We start from the raw sequence: 24,235 nt of genomic DNA, 5'->3' as shown, positions 1-24,235 counted from the left end.
TTTACCCGAGTGAGACACCCCTCGATATCGACATACCAAATTCCATTTAAATCGGACGATTTTTTGATTTGAATCATTGATGGTTGGGTTTTGTAGGGCACGAAACGTCGTCAAAATATACTGAAAAGATGGGGCCACATTCTGAGTTTCAGTTTCCTAGCTCACATAGGGCTTGAGTTACGACGCTCCGTCTTAATCTCCCATCGTTACCACTTTTCCTGACGCCTCTCGTGTGTCACGGCCGTGAATTTTTACTCCCATCGCGCGTTTCACTTCAAAAATCGTATTTTAAATCTTAATCTAGAGTGCCATGGCTGTGTTAAAATAACTAATTTTTAATGAGGGTACCTTGGAATAATAGATTGATATAGGGAAATTCAAATAACTTTCGTTGCACATCATAATACGACCACCAGCAAACTCTATAAGACGACGCATGGTGTCATTGATGACGTGCAACGAAAGTTGTTCCAATTCCCCTTATAGTTTGTTTTTCGTGTCATTTCCTTGACGGTCAAAAGATGCTTCAATCGTATTTTTAAACATAATTTAATTCTTTCAAATGGAATAAGGGTGGTTGTTAGCATATTTGGAAAAATATTTTCTACGAATAATTTGGTACCACATACTTGGTAGGTATGTTGAGTCAAATTGTTGTTTTATTTGTTGTCGTGCCACTCTAGACTCTAGACTGTAATTTAAAATCCTTTCTTTTAATCGAAAGTGTCACAAGTTGACATTAGATTTTTTCATTTAATCTAGAATGCCATTTTCAATTAAATAAATATATAATACCATTTAAAAATAAAAGGATATATTTTTTTTTTCGGCGAAACAGGAAGCGACAAAAACTAATTGAATACGTCAATCAGATCTGGTTTAAGTCATATTATTAAGATATCAAATCTCATTCTTTTATTTGAAAAAATAATATAGTTGTAGGGGAGAACCACTTTGGTACACTCGGTATTTTATGTAAAAATCGTATTTCCCTGCATTCCAGCAAACTATTAGTGAAAGGTTAAATGTTAAACAATATTTCTTTTATTTTTTCAGCAACAAATTTTACAATAAAATAGATATAAATAAAAATTTTATACATTAAAAGTGCGTTCTCTAATAGTTCTTCAAAAATATCTAAAATAATATATTGTTAAAATATAGATTCTCTTTTAAAAGGCTCCATAAGGCTCTTCGCTGTAACCTGTAATAAAAATTAAAGATTAATTATTAGTGTGGCATTTCATTTAATATGACTAGAGTATTTTCAAAGTTACTTCATACAACTGAGATATGAAATAATCAAGATTAATGCATGGGTTTGTTGATATACAAACAAACTAGGGAATATTGCAAAAAAGGTTCAATTAAGCGGACATGATATATTACAATCATAAAATTAAAGAAAGAGTAAAGAAGTTGGTTGGGTTGGTGATTATTATTTTATTTCCCCACTCTACTTATTTCTTCAACCAACGGTAATATACGCTGATAACACTTTTTTTATTAATTTATTTATTAATATTTTTGAAACTCTACGAAACATATTTAATAATATCTTAAGATTATATTATAGGGTATTCCATTAAAAAAAATCATCCCGATCCACTCGCAGGGTGTTTTATTTATTTTTTTATTAACACAATGTTTCAACCAGAAGGATTACTGACCGTTATCAATTTTCAATCTAACCATTTTGAAGCTAAGAAAGGAATAGTTAAAACTTTTTTTTATGTCATCGAGCAAATATCATATCGTGGGCGTACAGCGAAAATATCGGCATCCTTATATTATATTATAAGGATGCCGAAATTGGACTTAATTGGTTTTTCATGTTAAAGACCGTGAAAAACTGGACATAGTGGTGTGTTTAATCTAATTCAACCAAAAATGTGACTTAGTGGATTTTCGCTGTACGCCCACGATATGCAGTGACCAAGCATCCTTAATGTTGAATTAAATAATATTAAAACGGATTTGCTTAAGAATGGTTACTCTAGAAGTCTGTATACAAAATTATATCGAATTGTAAAACCGATTCATTGGTCGATGAATCCATGATCTGAGGAGGACGCTCTTTCTCTCTTGACTATTCTATATGTAAAAGGAATGTCAGAAAAGATCAGACGAATAGCTAAAAAGTATAAAATTAAAACTGTCTTCAAATCTGGATCGACTCTAAGAAGTGTCCTAACAAAAACAAGACCGGAGTCATTGAAACAAGGGAAAGAGTCATGTATCCTTGTGAATGCAGTGAGTCGTATATTCGAGAGACTAAACGTCCTCTAAATGTAGGTACGACTTAGGACTTAGGGTAGCTGCAACGACATCCTGCAATCCTGTGGTTCAAACATACCAGCTGGTTTTTATATATAAAAACAAATCATTGTCTTGTTTCAATAGCAGCATTACGTTGGGATGTAGGTAGGGACGTCGTTGCACCCACCCTAAAGGCAGGCGGCCACAGCGAGCGTAACTAAACTAAGCTAAGAATATAAAAACAAACAGTAACTAAACGAAAATAAGTTTCATCGGCCACTGGGAACGATTTTCGTTCAGTGGTCAGCTAAGTTAGCTGCGTTTTCGTATTGTATCTTTGCTATCATAAAACCACATAAAACTAATCGCTACGAAAAATTCGCTGGACGTGACAGAGGTGTCACGAACTAAAATGAGCAAAACTAAACTACGATTCGAATCTTCGTTCATATATTTTCGTTTAGTTTCGCTCCAGTGGCCGCTGATGCATTTAAAAGTATGGGAGCTGATTTTTATACATCTTATCTTCGCTTGGCTTAGTTTCGCTCGCAGTGGCCGCCTTTAACGAGCACAAAAAACATGTACAAAAAGGTGAAACAAGAAGTCATGTATTGCGGATCATATTTGGTCAAAACAACACAATATCAAGTGGTTAGAAGCTGGGGTTGTCCACAGAGAACCTCATTGGAAAAATCGTAAATTTAAAGAGTCCGTTTTAATTGCAAACAATGACAACATCTTTACCAATCCTAGTACGGAAATATCTACGATATGGCAATTATTCATAAAACGCACTAATACAGGAATTCTAAGTGGATAACCTTACGGTTGACTGCACCCAACTTCTTCACGAGTGAATGCCTGGCTGTAGTATAAAAGCTCAGTAGTTTTAGGAATTACTTTAGTTTACAATTGATAACGGTTTTCTGATCGAAACGTTGTGTTTGGTTCGATTTTGTCTACCACATTGAAAGTAACGTTAAAATCGAGGTTAAAATATTTTCCTGAAATGCATTCCTTTAGGTTGAACACATACTTTAGGTTGGCACTTATAAAAGCATCCTAAGTTTTTTATTATAGGAGGTACAACAGATTAGACCTGTTCGGTGTGGAGATTTGAACACCGGTGTTAGGTGTTGATAACCACCGGTGTTTCAGTCGGTGTACCGGTGTCAACACCGACACCGGTGTTCATCTACAACACCGGTGTTTATCTCAACACTGGTATGGCGATGAACACCGGTGTCGATGTCGATAGTGCTGTTTGTTTTTTTTATGTAATATTTTTTAGTTTATTTTACAGCTACCAATTTTTGTTTCATGTTTTGTTTTGTTTTCTGTTTGTTTTTGATTAAACAATTTTTCCCTTTATAGTTGTTCGCTATAGTAGACGCTTCCACTTTATTTTACTGATTAGTCTGACAAAAAAATATATTTAAATTTAAAAGTTTTAAGTTAAAGTCGGTGCGCTTTAATAAACGATAAAAATAATCACCAATAGCATTACTATTATCAGGTTTATTTAACCCGTTTACCAAACACCGGTGTCGTAGCCAAAACCGGTATCGAGATGAACACCGGTATCGAAATGAACACCGGTGTCGGTATCAACACCGGTGTCGGTGTCGACACCGTAACACCGGATAGCCCATATTTGGCCACCGGTGTCAGCCCAACACCGGTGTTCCGGTGTTTGGAATAGACCTACAATAGATGCCTGATGCACTATTGCCAAACCCGTATAAAGTTTTTTTTTGCTACTTTTTTTTCTGCTACTACTGTTTGAACCGTGGCAATATCGAATGCGGCAAATTTTTCATATACAACCTTATAACATCATGCACAGAATGAAAATCATTGTTTTAATTTGATACATAAATGATCAATGAACTAATCTGTGTGTGAACTAATCTGTTCAAGGTCACATAAAACTTAATTCCAGTGCCGTGGTGTTTCAAGTCATATAATAATCAATATATAATCTGTTGTAATTTGTTGTTTTAACTGTCAAAGTCTTGTCAAAACATATATATTTGGTTATAAATATAAAATGGAATGCCCCATTGGTCGCACCGCAAGCACACCAATGGACTGACGCACAAAAACGAATCAATCAAAGAAACGCGATATAGTATAGTCTTTGTCAATCACGCTAATATTTTAGAATAAGTAGGAGGATCGCAGGCAGATGATTAGACCGGGCTTTTAAAAACCTACGTCTGCGGTAAACATTTACGTTTTTAATGTAAAAATGATAGCGCGCGTGTCGATTCTAACTTCATCAAGAGATGAATCACTCCCAAACATTCGTGGCGTTTATTATATTTACATGAGCAGGGACGCGCCGTCCATATGGGCAAGGTCGTGCGGCGCACGACGGCGCCAAAGCCCTAAAGGCGCTAGCGGTCACTGACTTTAAAAAATAATAAAACCAATTTTTGGAACTTATCAACAAATTAACATAAAATTTAAGTAATACTTTTATCCATGAACGCCAGTTGTGAAAATATATTATCTATCAATGTCGAGCGCCGCGCCGCTGGTCATTGGAAATTTTGGCTTAATATTATAATATTGGAGAAAGGCGCCTACCCTTATTTCGCACGACGGCGCCGAAAATACTTGGCGCGTCCCTGTACATGAGATCTAGAAACTTTTAGTAGAGGAAAAACTGCTTTGTTGGAATTTATTTAAAATTTTATGTTCTTATAGGGATATTACATTCAGATAATACAGTATTACAAAATTTCCCTTTGGTCTTCAGAAAACTTTAGGACCCGACATGAACCGGCAGCCACATGAGCCATAGCCTGCGGACACCTGTGTCAGCGAGACAAATTACCCCCTTTACAAGCCCACACCCTACTGCTTATTCACGCTTTGGCTGGGGTGGTTGCTGCTTGCAATATTCCACCCTCCGGTGGGGTGTACCGATAGAGGGCTTTATTAAATCTTGATCTGTCTGTTTTTGTTTTGGTTTTTAATATCGAGATATTGTTATTCAGATATCGTTTAAATTGAGAGCGGAGGGTTAGGTGGTGCAGATACTGAATGCGGTATGGTTTTGTTTAACGCTTCGATTGTTATTTAAATGGGGGTGGTTTTTCATATTCCGCATTGATTCAAATCGTAATTGAATAATAGGATAGGTTTGTGCTAGAAAATGGGGACCTGAAGTTTGAATTAAACCAGGATAAGTACTGTACTGAGAAGTACTGTGAAACACATTATACAGGGTGGTCCGAACTGTATTCCGGAAACTTCGGCAGCATATTCTGCAGATAAAAATAAGTAGAAAAGTTCGTATAAATGTATATCTTAAAATGCTTGGTTTCGGAGATAAGGGTGTAGAAGTTTCATTTTTATTTCGATTTTTTCCAAATAATTTCTGAAGTAACGTCAATATTTGGATTAAAAAATAATAAAAAAATATCGCTGTCTGGGAGATTTTTGCCATGAAAAATTTGATTTTGTTGTCAATATGACTTTTACTAGTAGCCACTTACATATTTTTAACTGGTTTGAAGAGTAATAACTTTTCGTCCGTACCTGAATAAAACTGCCAAGTAAAAAAATATACATTTACGGCGTTTTTTACCTAAAAAAGGTTTCTTGGTAAAAATCGCTAAGAGTAATAGTTTTCAAGATACTTGGAATCGAAATTATCAATACCTGTCATCATTGACATTAATTAAACATCTTGACTAAATAGACTTATTAGCCTGAAATCATAAATTTGAAATATTTTTGTGCCAAAAGTTCACACACAAACACAAACTGTTTTATCATCATTTTTTGCAGAAAAATTTATCATTAATTAAAAAAAACTAAAAATTTCCCAAATTTATTATTTCAGTGAAATAACTATCTATTCAACGTGTTTATTTTTCGTCAATAATGACATGTATTGATTATTTCCATTCTAAATATATCTTGAGAACCGTTGCTCGTAGCGATTTTTACAAAGAGATATTTTTTGCCTCAAAAATCACAGAGATGTATATTTTTTTTCTTGGTAGTTCTATACAGGTACGAACAAAAAGTTATTACGCTTCAAAACAGTTAAAACGCATGTAGGTGGCGCCCTCTCCTAGTAGGAGTCATATTGACATGAAAATCAAATTTCTCATGTCAAAAAACTTCCAAACACCAATTTTCATCCAAATATTGACGTTACTTCAGAAATTATTTGGAAAAAATCGAAATAAAAATGAAACTTCTACACCCTGTATCCCTGAAACTAAGCATTTTAGGACATACATTTATACGAACTTTTTTACTTATTTTTATCTGCAGAATATGCTGCCGAAGTTTCCGGAATACAGTTCGGACCACCCTGTATAATGGCAAATTTTCTGCTGATAATATAGAAATAAAAATTGCAAATATAAATAAATCGAGATAACATATCTAATGTATGTTGTAACTAAAAAAACATTAAAAATTTAAAATATCTACTTTTTAGACAAGGTGACATGGCGTATCAATGTTTTTTTTTAGTTTTTACGGTGGTTTTTACGCCATTTCAAAATATGCAGGGAAGCGAACATTTTAAAAATATTTTTATAGGTATATACATATAGACAGGGTCCGGCAAAAGTACGTCGGGCATCTGTAGCTACTAGAATAAAAAACTTAGGAATTTTTGTGTGCCAATCTAAAGTATGTGTTATTTTAAGTTCTACGGCAGGGTAGCTCAAAAAAGTGTGAATGGATCGGGATGATTTTTTTAAATGATATTAATATTAATAAATAATAACATTAATATTTCGATAGTTTCAGAGATATTAATAAATAAATAAAAACTATACATTTTAAGCCTTTCTTAAAGATATTATTAAAAATACAAGAACTGTCCTGAAATGTAAAAATATATTAGGTATTTACTTTAGATGGTCTGTACTTACTTTGCTATAAATATGGTAATAGTAAATTTACAGGATGTTCAAAATTATACGCCAAATTTTCTGAAAATATAAAATAATTTCTCTTCGTTTTTTTTAAATGGATATGTTACGGTTAAGGTCCGATATTCGGTTAATATCGACATTACCCGGTTAATCTCGAGAATAACACAAAACAACCAAAAACAAACCCAAACATTAATGTCGACATTAACCGGACATCGGACTTTAACCGTAACAGATATATTGTATATTATTTTTTCAATAGATGAAGAATTAAAAAATTAACATTTTTTTAGAATATTTAAAAATGTTTAATGGTATCGCACATATTCGCGGTTTAATATTTCATATTGTATTTTCCACAGTAAATTTTTATGAAAGCCACCCAATGATTTTATTCTCGCATTTTACCGTTGAAAGAGCCATATGAAATAATAATACGTGTATCTGTGAAACCACCAAAAATTTTGAAATACTTTAAATACAAAAATGTTATTTTTTAACACTCCATCTAATAAAAAAATAATATACAGGGTGCTACAAATTCGGGGTAAGAGCATTGGTTCCTCGGTAACTGTAATAGATACGAACATGGTTAAATTGGGGCAAAGTTGCGTTTTGGGATGTTCACCAAGATGCTATCAAAAAAGTTTTAAAAATTTCAAGGATTGCTGAGTTTTTTGGAAAAATCAATTGATTTTTTTAAAAATCAATTTTATTTTTTCCTCGTTACTTTTTAGAAAATCAAAAAACTAATTGCACATTCTCATAGCCACTTTACTAGGGCTATCTGATAGTATTTTTAGATTTCTAAATTAGCTGATAATTTGTGAGATACAGAGGCCAACTTAATTTTTTTAAATACGGACCTGCATTTTTATTTCAGATTTTGAAAGAACTTTGTCTATTGAGTACAACGATGTGCCACACTTAATAGTTTTTTTGTTTTGACATTTGAACACAACTTATTTAAACTAATTTCAAGTCCGCCTCTGAGGTTTTTCAAAGATTTAATCTATTCATCGTTGCAATATTGATTTGAGCATTCAAACTTAACAATGACGTGGGTTAAAACATTGAATACGGAAAATCAAATGCAATAAAATAATCAATATAAATAAAATATAAACAATCAAATTATTTTCCCGGAAGATGGACTGGAAATTGTAGAGTAATATAATTTATACTGCTCTACCATTTCCAAGTATAATGTCCAGCGAGGTTCCTGTACCTATTGCCAAGGGGCTACGTTACTTGACGTCATTTGTAAAAGTGAAATGAATTCATCTCAACATTTACAATAAAGAGTACAAAATGCATTCGGAAGGATAAGAAGAAAGTTCAAAGAGCTATAAATAAAATTGAACGAAAAATAACGAACATGTAGAACATTAGAAACTAGTTTGCAGAAGTTGATTTATTTATAATAACTTCGATTAATATTATGCATATTATTAGGTCGCACACTGAGATTTCAAATTCACAATAAAAAAAGTTAAAAATAATATATCTTTAAATTTCTGACCTGGATATTATTTATTTGAATTTTCCAATTGGCTCGATTTTCCTTATTCAATGTTAATTAGCGCTGAATATTCAATATTGTTGCGATGAATATAATCAGATTAAATAATTTAAGAAACCAGCGTCGGACTTGAAATTATTTTAAATATAATTAAATAGTTTTGTTGCTGTTAATGTAACCCAAAACAAAAAAAAGTATAAAGTGTGGCATCATTGTATTCAGGAGACTGAGTTCCTTCAAAATCTGAAATAAAAAATGCAGGTCCGTATTTAAAAAAAAATAAGTTGGCCTCTGTATCTAAAAATACTGTCAGATAGCCCTAATAAAGTGGCTATGAGAATGTGCAATTAGTTTTTTGATTTTCTAAAAAGTAACGAGAGGAAAAAATAAAATTGATTTACAAAAAAATCAGTTTTTTCCAAAAAACTCAGCAATCCTTGAAATTTTTAAAACTTTTTTGATGGCATCTTGGTGAACATCCCAATACGCAACTTTGCTCCAATTTAACCGTGTTCGTATCTATTACGGTTACCGAGATACCAATGCTCGTATAGTAAACGCCACGAATGTTTGGGAGTGATTCATCGCTTGATGAAGTTAGAATCGACACGCGCGCTATCATTTTTACATTAAAAACGTAAATTTTTACCACAGACGTAGGTTTTAAACGCCCGGTCTAATCATCTGCCTGCGCTCCTCCTACATATTCTAAAATGTTAGCGTGATTGACAAAGACTATACTATATCGCGTTTCTTTGATTGATTCGTTTTTGTGCGTCAGTCCATTGGTGTGCTTGCGGTGCGACCAATGGGGCATTCCATTTTATAACCAAATATATGTTTTGACAAGACTTTGACAGTTAAAACAACAAATTACAACAGATTATATATTGATTATTATATGACTTGAAACACCACGGCACTGGAATTAAGTTTTATGTGACCTTGAACAGATTAGTTCACATGGTAGCGACCGATGAAGCACTCCCAAACATTCGTGGCGTTTACTATACAAGTCAGTTAGTTTAGTTTATGCAGATTTAGATACTATATCGCGTTTCTTTGATTGATTCGTTTTTGTGTGTCAGTCCATTGGTGTGCTTGCAGTGCGATCAATGGGGCATTCCAGTTTATATATATATAACCAAATATATATTTTGACAAGACTCTGACAGTTTGCTGGAATCCTTTTTAAGTAATTTGTTACTATTAAATATTTTTGTAATATTCACCAATAATAATTAATTTAAAATTTTATACACAAAAACATAAACAACATATTATATATTGATTATTATATGATTTGAAAGACCACGGCACTGGCATTAAGTTTTATGTGACCTTGAACAGATTAGTTCACATGGTAGCGACCGCTGAATCACTCCCAAACATTCGTGGCGTTTACTATACCTCGAATTTGTAGCACCCTGTATAAGGTGTTCTATTTAAAAAAAAAACGAAGAAAAAGTATTTTATATTTTAGAAAGTTTGTCGTAGAATTTTGAACATCCAGTATGATTTAGGATTACCATATTTATAGCAAAGTAAGTACAGATCATCTAAAGTAAATGCCTAATATAGTTTTGATATCAGAACAGTTCTTGTATTCTTAATAATTTTTTTAAGGTTGAAAAATATATATTTTTTATTTATTTACTAATATCTCGGAAACTATCGTCATATATTTACTCATATCTTAGGATTTTGTAAAGTGAACTGAAAGGAAGCCAAAAATGCAATAATATATACAGGGTGTTCTATTTAAAAGAGATTTTATTTTTTTTTGAGCCACCCTATAGAAGATAAAATATTTTCCTGAAATATATTCTCGTACATACTTTAAGTTTGCACTTAAACAAAATTCTCAAGTTCTTTATTATAGGATCTACAGATGTCCGACGCATTATTGCCGGACCCTGCATATTGGAACGAAAAGCCCAAGTATGAAATTTCATATTGAGTTTTTTTCGGAATAGTGGGACATCTTGTAAAGATATTTTTTATATGATTAGTATTTTTTATAGCAACAAATGTGTGATCCAGAACCACAAGACCCATATAGTCTCCTTTGATTATCAACTTTACTTATATTTATCTTTGATTAAGAAGATTTACTGATATTTTTATATAAAAACTTATTAGGGTATCAATTATCAGTTGTATCTACCTTATTGCTCATTCTCTGGTTCTTTGGTTTTGTCCATTTCCCGTATTCTAAGTTCTTCCTGAAGTTTCAGATGATCTTGCAGTATCATATCTTCAATTGAAGGTCCCTCTTCTTCTGTTTCTTCAGATGAAACTTCCTTGTTGAGAGCCTTGTATATCTCGGCTCTATTTTCCAGAATTTCTCTAACAATATCTAAAAACATAATTTATTGAAATATAAAAGTGTTGTGTTATATTTTAAACAATTTAAAACCTGAGAGAACATCCCTACTGCAGACCATATCCTGTAGCTCGTGCGTGACTTCCTTAATCAACCATGGCATGAATGACTCATCGATATCTAAAAAAAGGAAAAACAAGTGAAAAACGAGCAGAAAATTAGAGTTACGTAACATCTACTGTTTGCCTGTGATTTACGACCGGCAATTTTCAGTAATACCAACGGTAATACATTATTTATATTGCAGATTATTTGATCCGATAATATACATAAATTATGTTAATCATAGCTTTAAACAAATTATAGCACGTGTGGATAATATAATATGTTTAAAAGTTTTACGGATAGTTTTACATTTTAGTTATTCAGGTTTGCAACGATTGATGGGAACCACAAAAAAATCGTATTATAAGTTTCAATCTAGAGTGCCATGGCTGTGTTAATAACACTAATTTTTAATCAAGGAGCCTTGGAAAAACAGATTTAGTTATCTAATGTTTTTCATGTGTTGTCCTGGCCGGTTAAAAGATGCCCAAATCGTTTTTTAATCATATCTCAATTTTTTCAAATAGAACATGGGAGCATATTTGAAAAAAGCATTTTTTACGAATCATTTGTTACCACACCTTTGGTATTTCGAGTCAAATTGTCGATATGAACCGCTTGTTAAATTAAAAAAAAAACATATGCAAAAATGCCAGATGTTGACATATGATATGTTATTCTATTCAGGGGTCATTCTCTATCGAATAAAGTAAAAAAATATCGAAGGTGTTATTTAAAAATCAAAAATTGTAGTTATTTCCGGTGAAACAGGAAGTGACCAAAAACAATTGAAGACGTCACTTAATCCTACTTTATGTCATATATCAACATACCAAATCTCACTTTTACATCTGAAAGAATAAGAAAGTTATAGAGGTGAGCCATTTTTGAGACGCACCCGGTATATCGTGTACACTAAGATATCGAAATAAATTACAGTGTAATTTCCATTAAACTCGCTAAATAATCCATAAATAAATTTATACAGGGTGTTTAAAAAAACATGTGCCATCTCTCGTGGGGAGATTTCTCACGTTTTATACGTTTCGATTTATTATAATTTTCTTCCAAGTGCTTTTAGCGATTCAAATAAAAATTGGAGGGTAAGGACTACTATGAGTGCTACATATTTTAATGCTGACAGAAGAAAAAATGTCGACATATTCACCAGGCACGTGCATATGGGTTATCATTGGAATATTTTTCTGAAAAAAAATATGCGTTACTGATTTTCTTTCTCTTATTTATTAGCAATAGTGTGTAAGCCATTTAATGCCGATTAAAAGTTGCATCTTGATATTGATTACACTAAATCACCACAATACACCAAAACACTTTTACTTTTACACTGGACGCGCGTTTCGCTAACCATGTTAGCATCATCAGCAGATGATTATAAACTCCAGTTGATTATAAACTTGATACTTGTGATTATAAACTCCAGTTTATAATCATCTGCTGATGATGCTAACATGGTGAGCGAAACGCGCGTCCAGTGTAAAAGTAAAAGTGTTTTGGTGTATTGTGGTGATTTAGTGTAATTTTATTTTGCTGTGTAACACCAAAGGTTCCAACCCTTAACTGTAATCTTGATATTTTATCTAATACGATCTCGTCAATGAGATCAATGGGCAATTTTATTAATAACAATTAATAAAATTAACATAAAAATAAAATTAATAAATTATTTATTTAATGTAATTTGTTACTCAATTTTGTTAAAATTTATAAACCTAATGTAAGATGCTCAAATTCCAATAGAAAATAATGGAATTAAAGATAATAACAAAAGACCAATTTTTAAAAAAAATTAACATCCAGTAACTTTAAATCTATGAATTTCCGCACTCTATGTTTATTTATTATTATTATAAACACTCTTTTATATTTTTTGATGAGGAATCAATGAGTATTTGACATTTTGGCAAGTTTATGACATTAAATTTTTTTAAAAGTTGCTATTAGAATTGGATTAGGACAAATTAATTAAATTGCTATCCAAAAAAATCCATATGGGTTTTTCGCCACTGCACTGCAAGAAAAATCTACAAAATAAAATAGTTATTTTTTGTAAACACTTCTGCGTTAAACCTAAAAGGACGCTGCTTGTCAGAAGTTGTGTTTACAGTAATAAAAATTTGCCTAACAAAGAAAAAAATGCTTAACGTTTCGGAAAGTTTTCTCTTTCCGTCGCCGGAAGCAAAAAAAATATAAAGAATTAAGAAAAAAAACTATTTAAAATATTTAAATTGAACTATTCGAGAACACTTTACTTTTTAAAACAGATACGTCTACAAGAAATCGTTGACGTTCTGTTAAAATGACATTATATTAAGTTAAACTTCAAAATTAACAATTACTACCTAATAATTACTTAATAAGGTAAAACCAAAAAGCCCTAACTTTCTGTATGATTATTTTTAAATTTTACGTGCCTGGTGAATATGTCGACATTTTTTCTTCTGTCGGCATTAAAATATGTAGCACTCATAGTAGTCCTTACCCTCCAATTTTTATTTGAATCGCTAAAAGCACTTGGAAGAAAATTATAATAAATCGAAACGTATAAAACGTGAGAAATCTCCCCACGAGAGATGGCACATGTTTTTTTAAACACCCTGTATAATCAAAGAAGCGATTGCCATACATTACTAACATCTACAGATGCATGAGCAATACATTTATTTTTATTAGATTGAATTAAAAAAGCCTCTTTTATTTTTCTTTTAGAGGCTATCGCTTCTTTCATTATAATTTTGGCGTTATTAAAATTTATTCTGTGCCCTGTGTCCCATGAATGCTGACAAATCTTAGATTTGTGAAAATCTCCCTTTCTTAAATAATCTTTATGTTCTTTAATTCTAGCATTTAAGGGCCTAGATGTTTCACCAATGTAAAACGTATTCCATTCACAGGGTATTTGGTATATAACATTTTTTGTAACATTTTTTAATTAAATTGCGTTTATCTCATCAAGGACACCAAAATCGACCAAATATCAAGAGACAACGTTTAATCAGCATTTAACGGTCTACACAGTAATTTTGCCAATAAAAAAAAGACAGTGGCGCACATATTTTTTTAGAAAAATATTCCAGTGATAATCCATATGCAAATTCTTGGTGAATATATGGACACTTTTTTAGCATTAAAATATGTCGCACTTATAGTATCTTTTACTCTTAAAATTTCATTGGAATCGTTAAAAATACTTGAAAAAAAAATTATAATAAATCGAAAAGGATGAAGACTTTAACCCCCCTTAAGCATGAAACAAAGTAGAATCGGACCTATGTTAATATGAAAAAAAGTCTTATTTTTAAGAGAGGAATCTCCCGACGCGACGAAAGATGGCACATATTTTTAAGACACCCTGTATTTTTTCATTTCCAGTTAGTTTGGTTATATTACGCCGAGGATACACCTGATGAATGTTACCATTCTTTCGCATTCATTTGCATGGTAGCCATTCGCACCTTTATTTGTACCAAGTGGTGTTTCCACCTACGTTATCAATCATTCGCGGCTCGCATTTTTCTTTGATCTATTCAATTTTGCCGACAGAAGTACCTTTGTCGCGCATTACATTCGCTTCGAATGCACTTTTACACCTGAATGCGAACGATGGTGACATTCGCCAGGTGTATTGCCGACTTTAGTTCATTCCGGACTTTTTCTTACCTTCTTTAACATTATCCATCATAAATCCTTCGGATTCTAATCCTTCAATCACGGATGGTAATAGGTCAGCCATGTATCCTTGCATTAGTACAGCCGCAGCTATACGTTCCTCCATTTCTTTCTGGATTTTAACACCATCCTCGTGTTCAGCCAACCTCTTTTCTTTTTCTTTCACAATTCTTTTCTCCCTTTCTTCTAACCTATATATAATTAAGAAATTATATTTTTTGTAAATGTTAAACTTTAAGTTAAAAAAATTAACCTTATGTAGTGTGCTCATATTAAATTCACATAATTTAGTAGCATTCAGATTGCTATCTTTATATCGTTCGCACATACATGAAAGTAGTGTAATTTATTTTACACTAATTGCAATTAGTTAACTACTTCTAGTTAAACAAGTCCGATAAAGAAGAATTAGTGATATGTTTTCCAAAATAATTAGTAATTGAAAAAAAGTGGAAAATTGCATGAAGAGAAATAGTTTTCAAACATATTGCGTGTAAAGCAGAACTTTTTGCAGAAAATTAGATTTCTTGAGATATTGATTATCTTGATCAGGTTAGGTAATAATGACCTTTCAGATATTAGTAAAAACATGTTTACGACTCTTAACACAATAATTTTTCTAAAGTAAAACTTATTTCTATAATAAAAAAAAACTATGTTTAAAATATGTATTATTGTAAACATAAAATAATCTATATACAAATGAGCAAAGTAGATAAGAGCTTGATAAATGTATGTGCATTAATGTAAAAAACAGTTTGACATTATTGATATTTTCCCTCAGACTAATATTTTATTTAAAATATTCATAATAATAAGTCAAAGTATATGACAACCATACTAATATTTTGTATATTTGGGTCAAAATCACGAAGGTGCGAAATTCGCTTCGCCACAGTATAATTTGCAAAAATCGCATAGTTATTGAATAACTAAATTTTGATAAAAATTTAATTTATTCGTTTTATCTGCACATTATTTAATATACTTTAAATGTAAATAATATTTAAAGTTATTTCAAGTTATGTACATAAAAAGTCATTTCGAGAACGCATCCTAAAGTAACGATCCCTAGAAACAATTACTAAGAACGTCTATTAATTAAACAATATTACACATATTCATAACTTGTGATCGAATAGTTTTATCTAATATTAACATTTTATAATAAAAATACAAACATCATTTTTTTTTCCAATATAAAGAAGGAAAAATATTTTGTCCGGAAGTGATTGCATCATTTCAGTGAACGCAGTTTTAACTAGCCAAAAATAATTTATTAAGAACGCTGCGGGTTGGCGCTAGTGTGCACTCTTTGTATATGGCGATAATCAAGGCGGCTGTCGCGTGTGTTTATAGTAAATATTAATACAAATTAGTGGTAAGTATCTTCTTATTTATTATTTATTGAGCGTACATCAATAGTTCATCATCCCGGGAATGCCTGTATTAATTTGCGATATCAGAAAAATGATTATTTCAATGAAATATAGCAAAAGTAACCTCAAATATTTTATGATAACTGTCTCAGATAACGTATATGATGGCTGCCGTTAATAGAAAACGCATTTTTATTTGAAAACGTCATTTCGTGAACGATCATTTTGGGAACGTTCCCGGACATGATGATGCGTTCCCGACATGATTATGACGTTCCCGGAATGACAGATTTGTTCAATTCGGAACAATATTGTAATGAAATTACTTGAAAATGATATTTTACTTTAATGATATTTTTTTGTAGCAATATGGAGTCGGACAAGACCGAAAAAATGAAAAAAAAGCTCAATAAAACAACTGAAAAAAAATAGTGCAGCCTACTTGCGGCAAAGAGAACAGGCTAACGCTCGAAAAAGAAAGTTTTTAGATAAGATGACAGATGAACAGCCAGAGATTAAGAGGGCTAAAAACCAGGTATTATGAATATTATCTGACAAAAAGGAACAGAAGTTATTGTACAAGTGTATCGACATGACCGTTTTCTCAAGGAGTTAAAACTATCCATGGTTTCTAATAATTTAAACGCGACCTCAGTTCAAACCAAGACCGCTTGTATATCTTCGATATTACCTTCTGAACTTATAGAAGGTCCCATAGATGTAGATGATTTAGGAGACCTTTTGAAAGTCTTTAGGATTTAGGAGACCTTTGAAAGAAGAGATATAACATTTATAAATCTATTTATGATTCATCTTCATCCGATGAAGACGATTTAATGACTATTTCAGCTCGTCAGCAGACTGAAAGAGATGCATGCAACAATGTTCAAGCTGGTACATCTTACGGGCAAGACAAAGAAAACTTACATCCAAATTTAATATCATCTGGGACATTTCTATTAATTAAAGTACCTACCCAAAATAAGAAACTTATTTACAGATATGTTGCCACTTGTCAGACAGGTGTTGACAATGATGATGGGGAAATCCTAGTAACTTTCTTGAGATCTGCGCGTAACGGTAGCAGAAAGTTTAAACTACAAAAAAATGATGTGTCTTATATTACCTTTGACCAAATAATAACTATTATTCGAAAGCCACGAATGAAGGTAGAGCATAACCAAAGTATTATTACTTCGATAAGGATGTTGATATTTTTAAAAATTCTAATGTTTTTGTTACTACAAATACAATTTGTTACTAGAAATACCAATAATATCAAAATAAATAACTAAATAAATTACACTGTTGATTCATTATTTCAAATATCCCTTTATTAAACTTCCATGCATCGATTTATATCATATTTGCTTTCATTGTAATACTATTACCGTCATTCAGGAAATAGCTACGTCATTCCGAGAACACGTGATCATTTTCGGGAACACTACTAAATTAAGGAAAACTTAGATCATTTTAAATATATTCCTAATAAAGATTATAATTCATTAATAAAACTTAATTCTGTGTATGTAAAGTAAATTTTATTAAGGAATTCATTTGGTATTTTAACAAAACTAAAATTGTATACTTAAAAATAGTAACTTATCTCAAATGTAGACGTATTTTTCTTCTTACCGTTTTACTATTACTATATTACACGTTTAGTTTAATTTGATTTTAATAAACTTTTAGGTGTGTCACTGTATAATGAAAATAAAAACCATTTATATTTTTTTTGACATTTCATGAATTTTATAAAAACGTTCACGAAATGACTGATTCTCCTATTCAATCTCCTTAAAAACCATATTTCAAAAAAAGTATATTATTCTGTGCTTGCACTATTGCAGTAACAATTCTACACAAGTTTATCGACAATTTCAGCTAATTTACATAATTCTAGTTTATGACATTTTTTATTACAAAATCAAATTTGAAATTTTCCACCTTGATGATTTTGACCCATTTAATTTTTAATACAGTCTCATTTATAAAAAAATACCTTAATTGTACATTGTAATTACAAATATTTTCTTTTCACAATTTATTTGGCCACGATTCTCTTTAATTTGTTTTATATCATAATTTTTTTGGTTATGAGTCTCTTGTTTTTGTTAAATAAATATTTTGTAAAGAATTTATTAATATAAATATTAAATGAACTTTAGAGACATTATTTGTTTTCTACCATTTCTTAAGATCATAAAAAATGTAGTAGCAAAACATTAAAAAATATAGTGGTGTATTATAACGAATGGGGAGAAAATAGGGTATAGAGGGTACCAATGGAAAACACCAAAAATAAAAATTATACCTATAACTAAATATATTTGAAAACAATTACCTTAGAGCCTCAGCAGTCTCTGCAGCTCTGAGCTCAAGGAATCGTCTTTGTTGCTCTCTTAATGCCGCCAGTTCTTCTTCTTCTAACACTTCAATAAGGGCTTGTTCGATAGTTTTTCCGACAAGCACTTCGAGGATGGGCTGAACTTCCATATCAAAGTCGAACAACTGAAATTTTTACAACATTAATCAATTGTGCAAAACACAAATTCATTAATTTGAATTTTATTCTCACATAACAATTTAAATTAGAGAAATGTTCCTCTTTAGACAGCGCGGCAATGAGCCTAATAATTGTGTTTTAAAACGATCCCAAGGCATGTAAACTCTGTATACGGAAGACTGTAATTATTATATTGTAATCAACGGTGCCCGGTGGCGTAGAGGTACAGGCTCTCGTCTACCAATCTCAAGGTAGTGGGTTCGAATTCTACACCCGGCATTTCATCAGCCGACTATTTTTATTAAAATAAAAATAGTTTGGGTACCTAGGTCGACTCAGCCTTAAATGAGTACTTGGGATTCACAATCATGAGGTAATAATAGACGGTTGAAGCGTAGTGCTAGCCACATTACCTTCCTTGTATACCGAACGGCTCTAGCATGGCAAGCTGTACCTTGCTACTCCCAAGGCGTTAAACGCTATATACGGGAGCTATTATTATTATTATATCAACAGTCAACTTATCAAGTCTCATAGACCTACGTCCAAGTCCAGTTCTGCAGGATCTATATCATTCTAACCTTTGATTTTACTTTAACTAAATTTTGTTTTGCGTGAAGCAATCCACGTTGAAAAGTTCTGTAGTCCGTTAGGGAAATCTGATGTTTGCGTATTGCAAAATCCTTATTACTTGATATATATACATAGTTGTTCTACTTATTTTGTAGGAGTTCACATTTATGACTATGAGGCAAAACATTATGAACTTTACATACTAATACAAGATAGTCGAGACACAATTAGCCTAGTTCTCATGGGGCGGCAAATAGCGTTGCGAGCGCGGATTTTTTTAAAATTGGCCCACTGCGGGAAAATTTCAACTTTTAGCGGATCCGCAAAATGTTAAACTATTTTTAACTTTTTAGCGAGTTTTTATAGTCTATCTTTGTCTAAACATGTTCTTTCTTCTTTTAATTTTTAACCTAATCTCAAATTGGGAGGGAAGCTGTTTGTTTTGGTAGTTTGAATTCTAATTTTGGAGTTGGGATTTTGATTTTAATTAATGTTTTTGTAAAGACCTTTTGTTTTTATGCCATTCATTAATTAATATTAATCCAACTATGTACTGCCTTCTCCATTGATAATAGTTATTATAGTTAGCAATATTAGTATCCATAATCACATAAAATTTAAATTAATAATTTAAATTAATTAATATAATAATATACTAGGTACACATATTTTTGTTTATTGTTTATTTACTTATTTACTTAAAAAAAACAAACTTTGTTTGTCACTGTCACCCTTTCAAGTTCTGACATTAAAAAAAATCACTAGAAAATAATCTTAAATACCCTAAATTTATCTAAAAATCCGCATCCGGAATCCCGCCTCTTGTGAACCGTCCAATTTTACTTTCTTCAACAGAAAACGATATTCCGCTCCTGTAACGCGATTTTCCGCTCCATGAGAACTAGGCTATAGCCGTCCATCAAAAATTCCGCATATATATTTCTTTATGCTAGAAGCATAAAATGATCGGCAATCTGATTTCTCTTTAAAGACACTTGTACAATCATAACACATTCTATAATTTCTTGAATTTGTCAATAAAGTAACAACAATGGACACAAATTTCAATTAATACAAGATAATTTCCAATACGGTTACAGTTCCACGAAAGTAAACTTAAAAAACCTTAAATACAACCGAGCAGCAGTTACAATTGAGGCGCTTCGAATAAAAGAGATACAAGTGACTTTTTTCTAAATCCAAATTTAGATAATTTAGGTACCAATTTGTTAGGTATAAATGGAATTAAGTAAATTCTACAGTGGCACTTAGTAGAGAGTGTAGAATTTACTTAATTTCCTTTTATAATAAATTGGTATCGAAAGTGTCTAAATCTGTATTTAAGTCCATTTAGAACAAAAAGTCACTTGTATCCCTTTTATTCTAAGCCCCCCAATTCCAATACTTTCCAATACTGAATTATTGTCTGCATCGTTATGTTTTCGTTATCTACAATTGACGTGGCTGTGGTGATCGGTATTCAGTAGGATCTACAGGGTTGTTCACCACATACGACACGGAGTATTGTAGCTAAACGATTAGATTTTTACAAATTGTAAGTTTTGGGTTCGTTGAAGGACTATTAGAGCTACAATTTAAAAATATTTTTACAAGATACAGAGTGTCCCAAATAAGTAAAAAATATCATAGTTGTATTTTTTTAAATGAAACATCCTGTATATTATTCTATTTTTGGATTCTACGATTGAAATAAAGGTAAATTTGATTAAGGTTTATCACACTTAAATCTTACCGTTTTTGAAATATTTTCAATTTTAAGAAATTGCAGTAAAAATTTTAATGCTTCATTTCTCCAAGGGTATCAAAGTTTTTAATACTAAATATTTACTGAAAATTATTTATTGATCAGATATTGTGTTGCAATAATAAAAATTTTACTACCTTATACAGAGTGTCCAAAAATTTATATTAAATAATTACTAGCTTTAAACGGCAATAACGTGTTTAAGTTAAATGGAACACCCTGTATATTTTACGTGAATCATATGCACAATTTAATTGTCTATCAAATTTTATTATACCATTTTTTACCTATCTCTGCAACTTTTCGTAGAAAATGCATTTTCTTATAATTTAGACCTCATTTATCACTATACCCATGGAATATTGACATTGACGTCGTATGTGGTGAACAACCCTGTATATCAATCACCGTACTGATTCGAGCACTAAGCGAGGTCCGTGGATTCGTATCCAACAGGACCTAGACATCTCTACTAGGGAGTCAGTTACAGGATATGAACTGAATTACAGTTTTGGTTATTTAATAAGTGAGTTGTTTAAATGCCATAATAGAATTACGATATACATATAGATTTATACTTCATTAAATTAAAAAAAAAAAACTTACATCTCCTGGATATATTTGGGTTTCAGCATCAGCACCAGTTTTGGCAGGAATATAAAATGGCGACACAGGTCTTTCCAGGAACAGGTCTGTTTGAGTGCACATGTCTGCCACCGGAGGATTAACAAACAGTTCTTCCAAGTAGTCTTCGGTTTGAATAGTCTCATGACGACGACCTATAATTAAATATGTAATCTTTGACAAAATTTGAACGCTCTGTAAGCCAAATGTTTCTAATTATAAATCACATGTTTGTTTTCGGTCCCGGACCGAGAGGAACTAGGGGAACTAATTAAATGACTAGATCACGCATTTAGATACACATAATACAATGCGACGACGACAGATCCGGCCCTTGTCTATGGCCGCGGCGGTTTATTTCTTTTTTGTTTCACTTTAGGTCTCCTAAATTAGGAAATATCTTATAAAAAGAAGTAGATGTTCTGACTTTTTAGACAAAAATAATGAGCTTGAAGTGACGAAAAATGCAATTTTCATTAAGAGAAAGAATCTATTTATCATTTAGCTTTATCTATATATGTCAGTATTATGTATTTTATTATTTGCTCCAATTAGTTTGTGATATAGATTTTTAAACACTGATTTGAGTTTTTTTAAAATTTATTGTTCATATCTGCAATAAAACTTACCTATATGTTTTTAATATACGCAATTACACGTTTCGTAATATTTCGTACATTTTCAAAATTATATAGATTATAGTACTCGTATGAATAGTTTTGACTTATAACAAAACCCACAAAAAAGCAACGGGGATGTCAATGCTAGTCGGGAACTAATGGGAACTAAAGACCAAGTTCAAGGAACTATTCATCTTGAGAAATTAGTACTAAGGAACTAGTTCCTCACAAAGAACTAAAACTCCCTCCTCTAACTCAAATACATATTTGGTATTATATATATTATATCACTTCAAATTAAACTTAACTATTTACAGTGCTATCTCTTAATCGAAACAACTAATTGTATTCCGATTAGCAAATCGTTCCTACTAGGGAACACTATGTCTATGCATATTGTTTATGGTTTATTATTTGAAAGAAAACCAGGATTTTTAAGTAGTAAAACCACTACAAAGGTTTAGACATTATTTATTGAACCGTTTTTAAACATTTGAAGCCACCCTGCGAATGCACGAAAATCTCCATTTTAAAAATAGTTTTTGAAATGCAACGGCAACATGTTCTCGTTTCAACATTATTTTCTCACAAAACTGATGACCGTCAGGCATAGATATTAAAGATCAGAACTGATTAGTACATTTAAATTGAAACATGTTGCTCAAAGAGGGAGAAATGCGAAAGACAGAGCAAGGAGATGCCGTGCTACGCAAATAAGTCTTTAGAGGAACGTTCTGATTAGGGAGGTAGCGTTCCCACTATAATATCGCAATTGGGATATTCCGATTATTGGACGTTCATATTAACGTGTGTTTTAATTAGAGACTGCAGTATTGCAGTATTGCAGATTGTAGTATTACCAAATAATGTTATTGGTATCATGTGGTGTCATCACTGGACACTGCCCAACCGGCGTAAACTTCGTGAAATAGAATATTTCCAAAGACGACTACCGTAGAGAATGCGGAGAGGAAGAAGAAATTAGAGAACATCTTCTGTGCCACGGTACGGCACTGGAATACCGACGCTTTAAAATTTTAGGGCAATATTTTTTGGAGAGACTAGAGGGAGCAGCAGAAGCCAACATCAGCGACATCGGGAACTTTGCAAAGAGCTGGAAGTGCTTTAACGCAAAGAAAGAATGAGAGGAAGGTTTGGTAAAACAATAGAGGGGTATCGCAATGGGCCCAAGGCCTCCGAGTGAGGGATCAAATATGATCCCAAACCCCAGCAACCTAACCTAACCTAACCTATGAATGACTACAATATGTACCGAAAACAATGCTAAACAATTTTGATCTTAATTTTCAACGGAAATAATTTTTTTCCTAATAATGTGCGTGTCCTCCGCGGTTTCTACGCACTTTCTTTTTGTCATAAACTGAATGAGGCTTCGAATAATCTCGCAATAAACGCAAAGAAAGATTGAGAGAAATTGGTACGATAATACATGGGTATCGCAATGGACCCAAGGCCTCCGAGTAGGATATCAAATAGGATCCTAAACCTTAGCAACCTAACCTAATGTTTAAGTGTTTACCTGTGACTGGAGGTGGAGAACCTAATCTAAGTTGAGAAGATCTGTAATGCTGATTTTTGGCTTTTCTGCGTGCTAAAGCTCTTCTTCTTGCTTCAGCTGCCCGAGCTGCTGCTGATTCACCATCACCCTGTAGTGAAAAATAATTATAAATTCCAAGCAAAACGTAAGAAATATTTTAATATTCTTTTTGTAAAGCTCTACAGGGTGTTTCAAAAAACATGTGTCATATCACGTGGGGAGATTCCTCTCGTAAAAATAAGATTTATTTTTCATACCAAGATATGTCCGATTTTGCTTTGTTTCGTAACTTCGGTTAAGGATTACAGTCTTCATCTTTTTTCGATTTATTATAATATTCTTCCAAGCGCTTTTAGCGATTCGAATGAAATTTTGAGGGTAAAAGTTACTATAAG

General features: G+C 32.0%; 1 protein-coding gene across 1 annotated transcript in view; it reads right to left on the bottom strand.

The window, feature by feature from the left end:
* Positions 1-1,039: 1,039 nt before the first annotated feature.
* The window catches only part of LOC115876791 (radial spoke head protein 3 homolog), a 48,679-nt gene continuing 25,483 nt past the window's right edge, over positions 1,040-24,235 (bottom strand). The window contains exons 5-11 of the mRNA XM_030892730.1: positions 23,823-23,949; positions 21,645-21,817; positions 18,539-18,705; positions 14,804-15,003; positions 11,111-11,197; positions 10,859-11,050; positions 1,040-1,204 (exon numbers count right to left, since the gene is read on the bottom strand). Coding sequence (XP_030748590.1) covers positions 10,860-11,050; positions 11,111-11,197; positions 14,804-15,003; positions 18,539-18,705; positions 21,645-21,817; positions 23,823-23,949 — 945 coding nt within the window. The 3' untranslated portion in view covers positions 1,040-1,204; position 10,859. The remainder of the gene's footprint in view (positions 1,205-10,858; positions 11,051-11,110; positions 11,198-14,803; positions 15,004-18,538; positions 18,706-21,644; positions 21,818-23,822; positions 23,950-24,235) is intronic.

Source organism: Sitophilus oryzae, unplaced genomic scaffold, assembly GCF_002938485.1.
Source record: "Sitophilus oryzae breed Bouriz unplaced genomic scaffold, Soryzae_2.0 scaffold_1059_pilon_pilon, whole genome shotgun sequence".
Classification (NCBI taxonomy): domain Eukaryota; kingdom Metazoa; phylum Arthropoda; class Insecta; order Coleoptera; family Curculionidae; genus Sitophilus; species Sitophilus oryzae.
The sequence above is the reverse complement of the archived record's forward strand: the minus strand, read 5'-3'. Positions and strand labels throughout refer to the sequence as shown.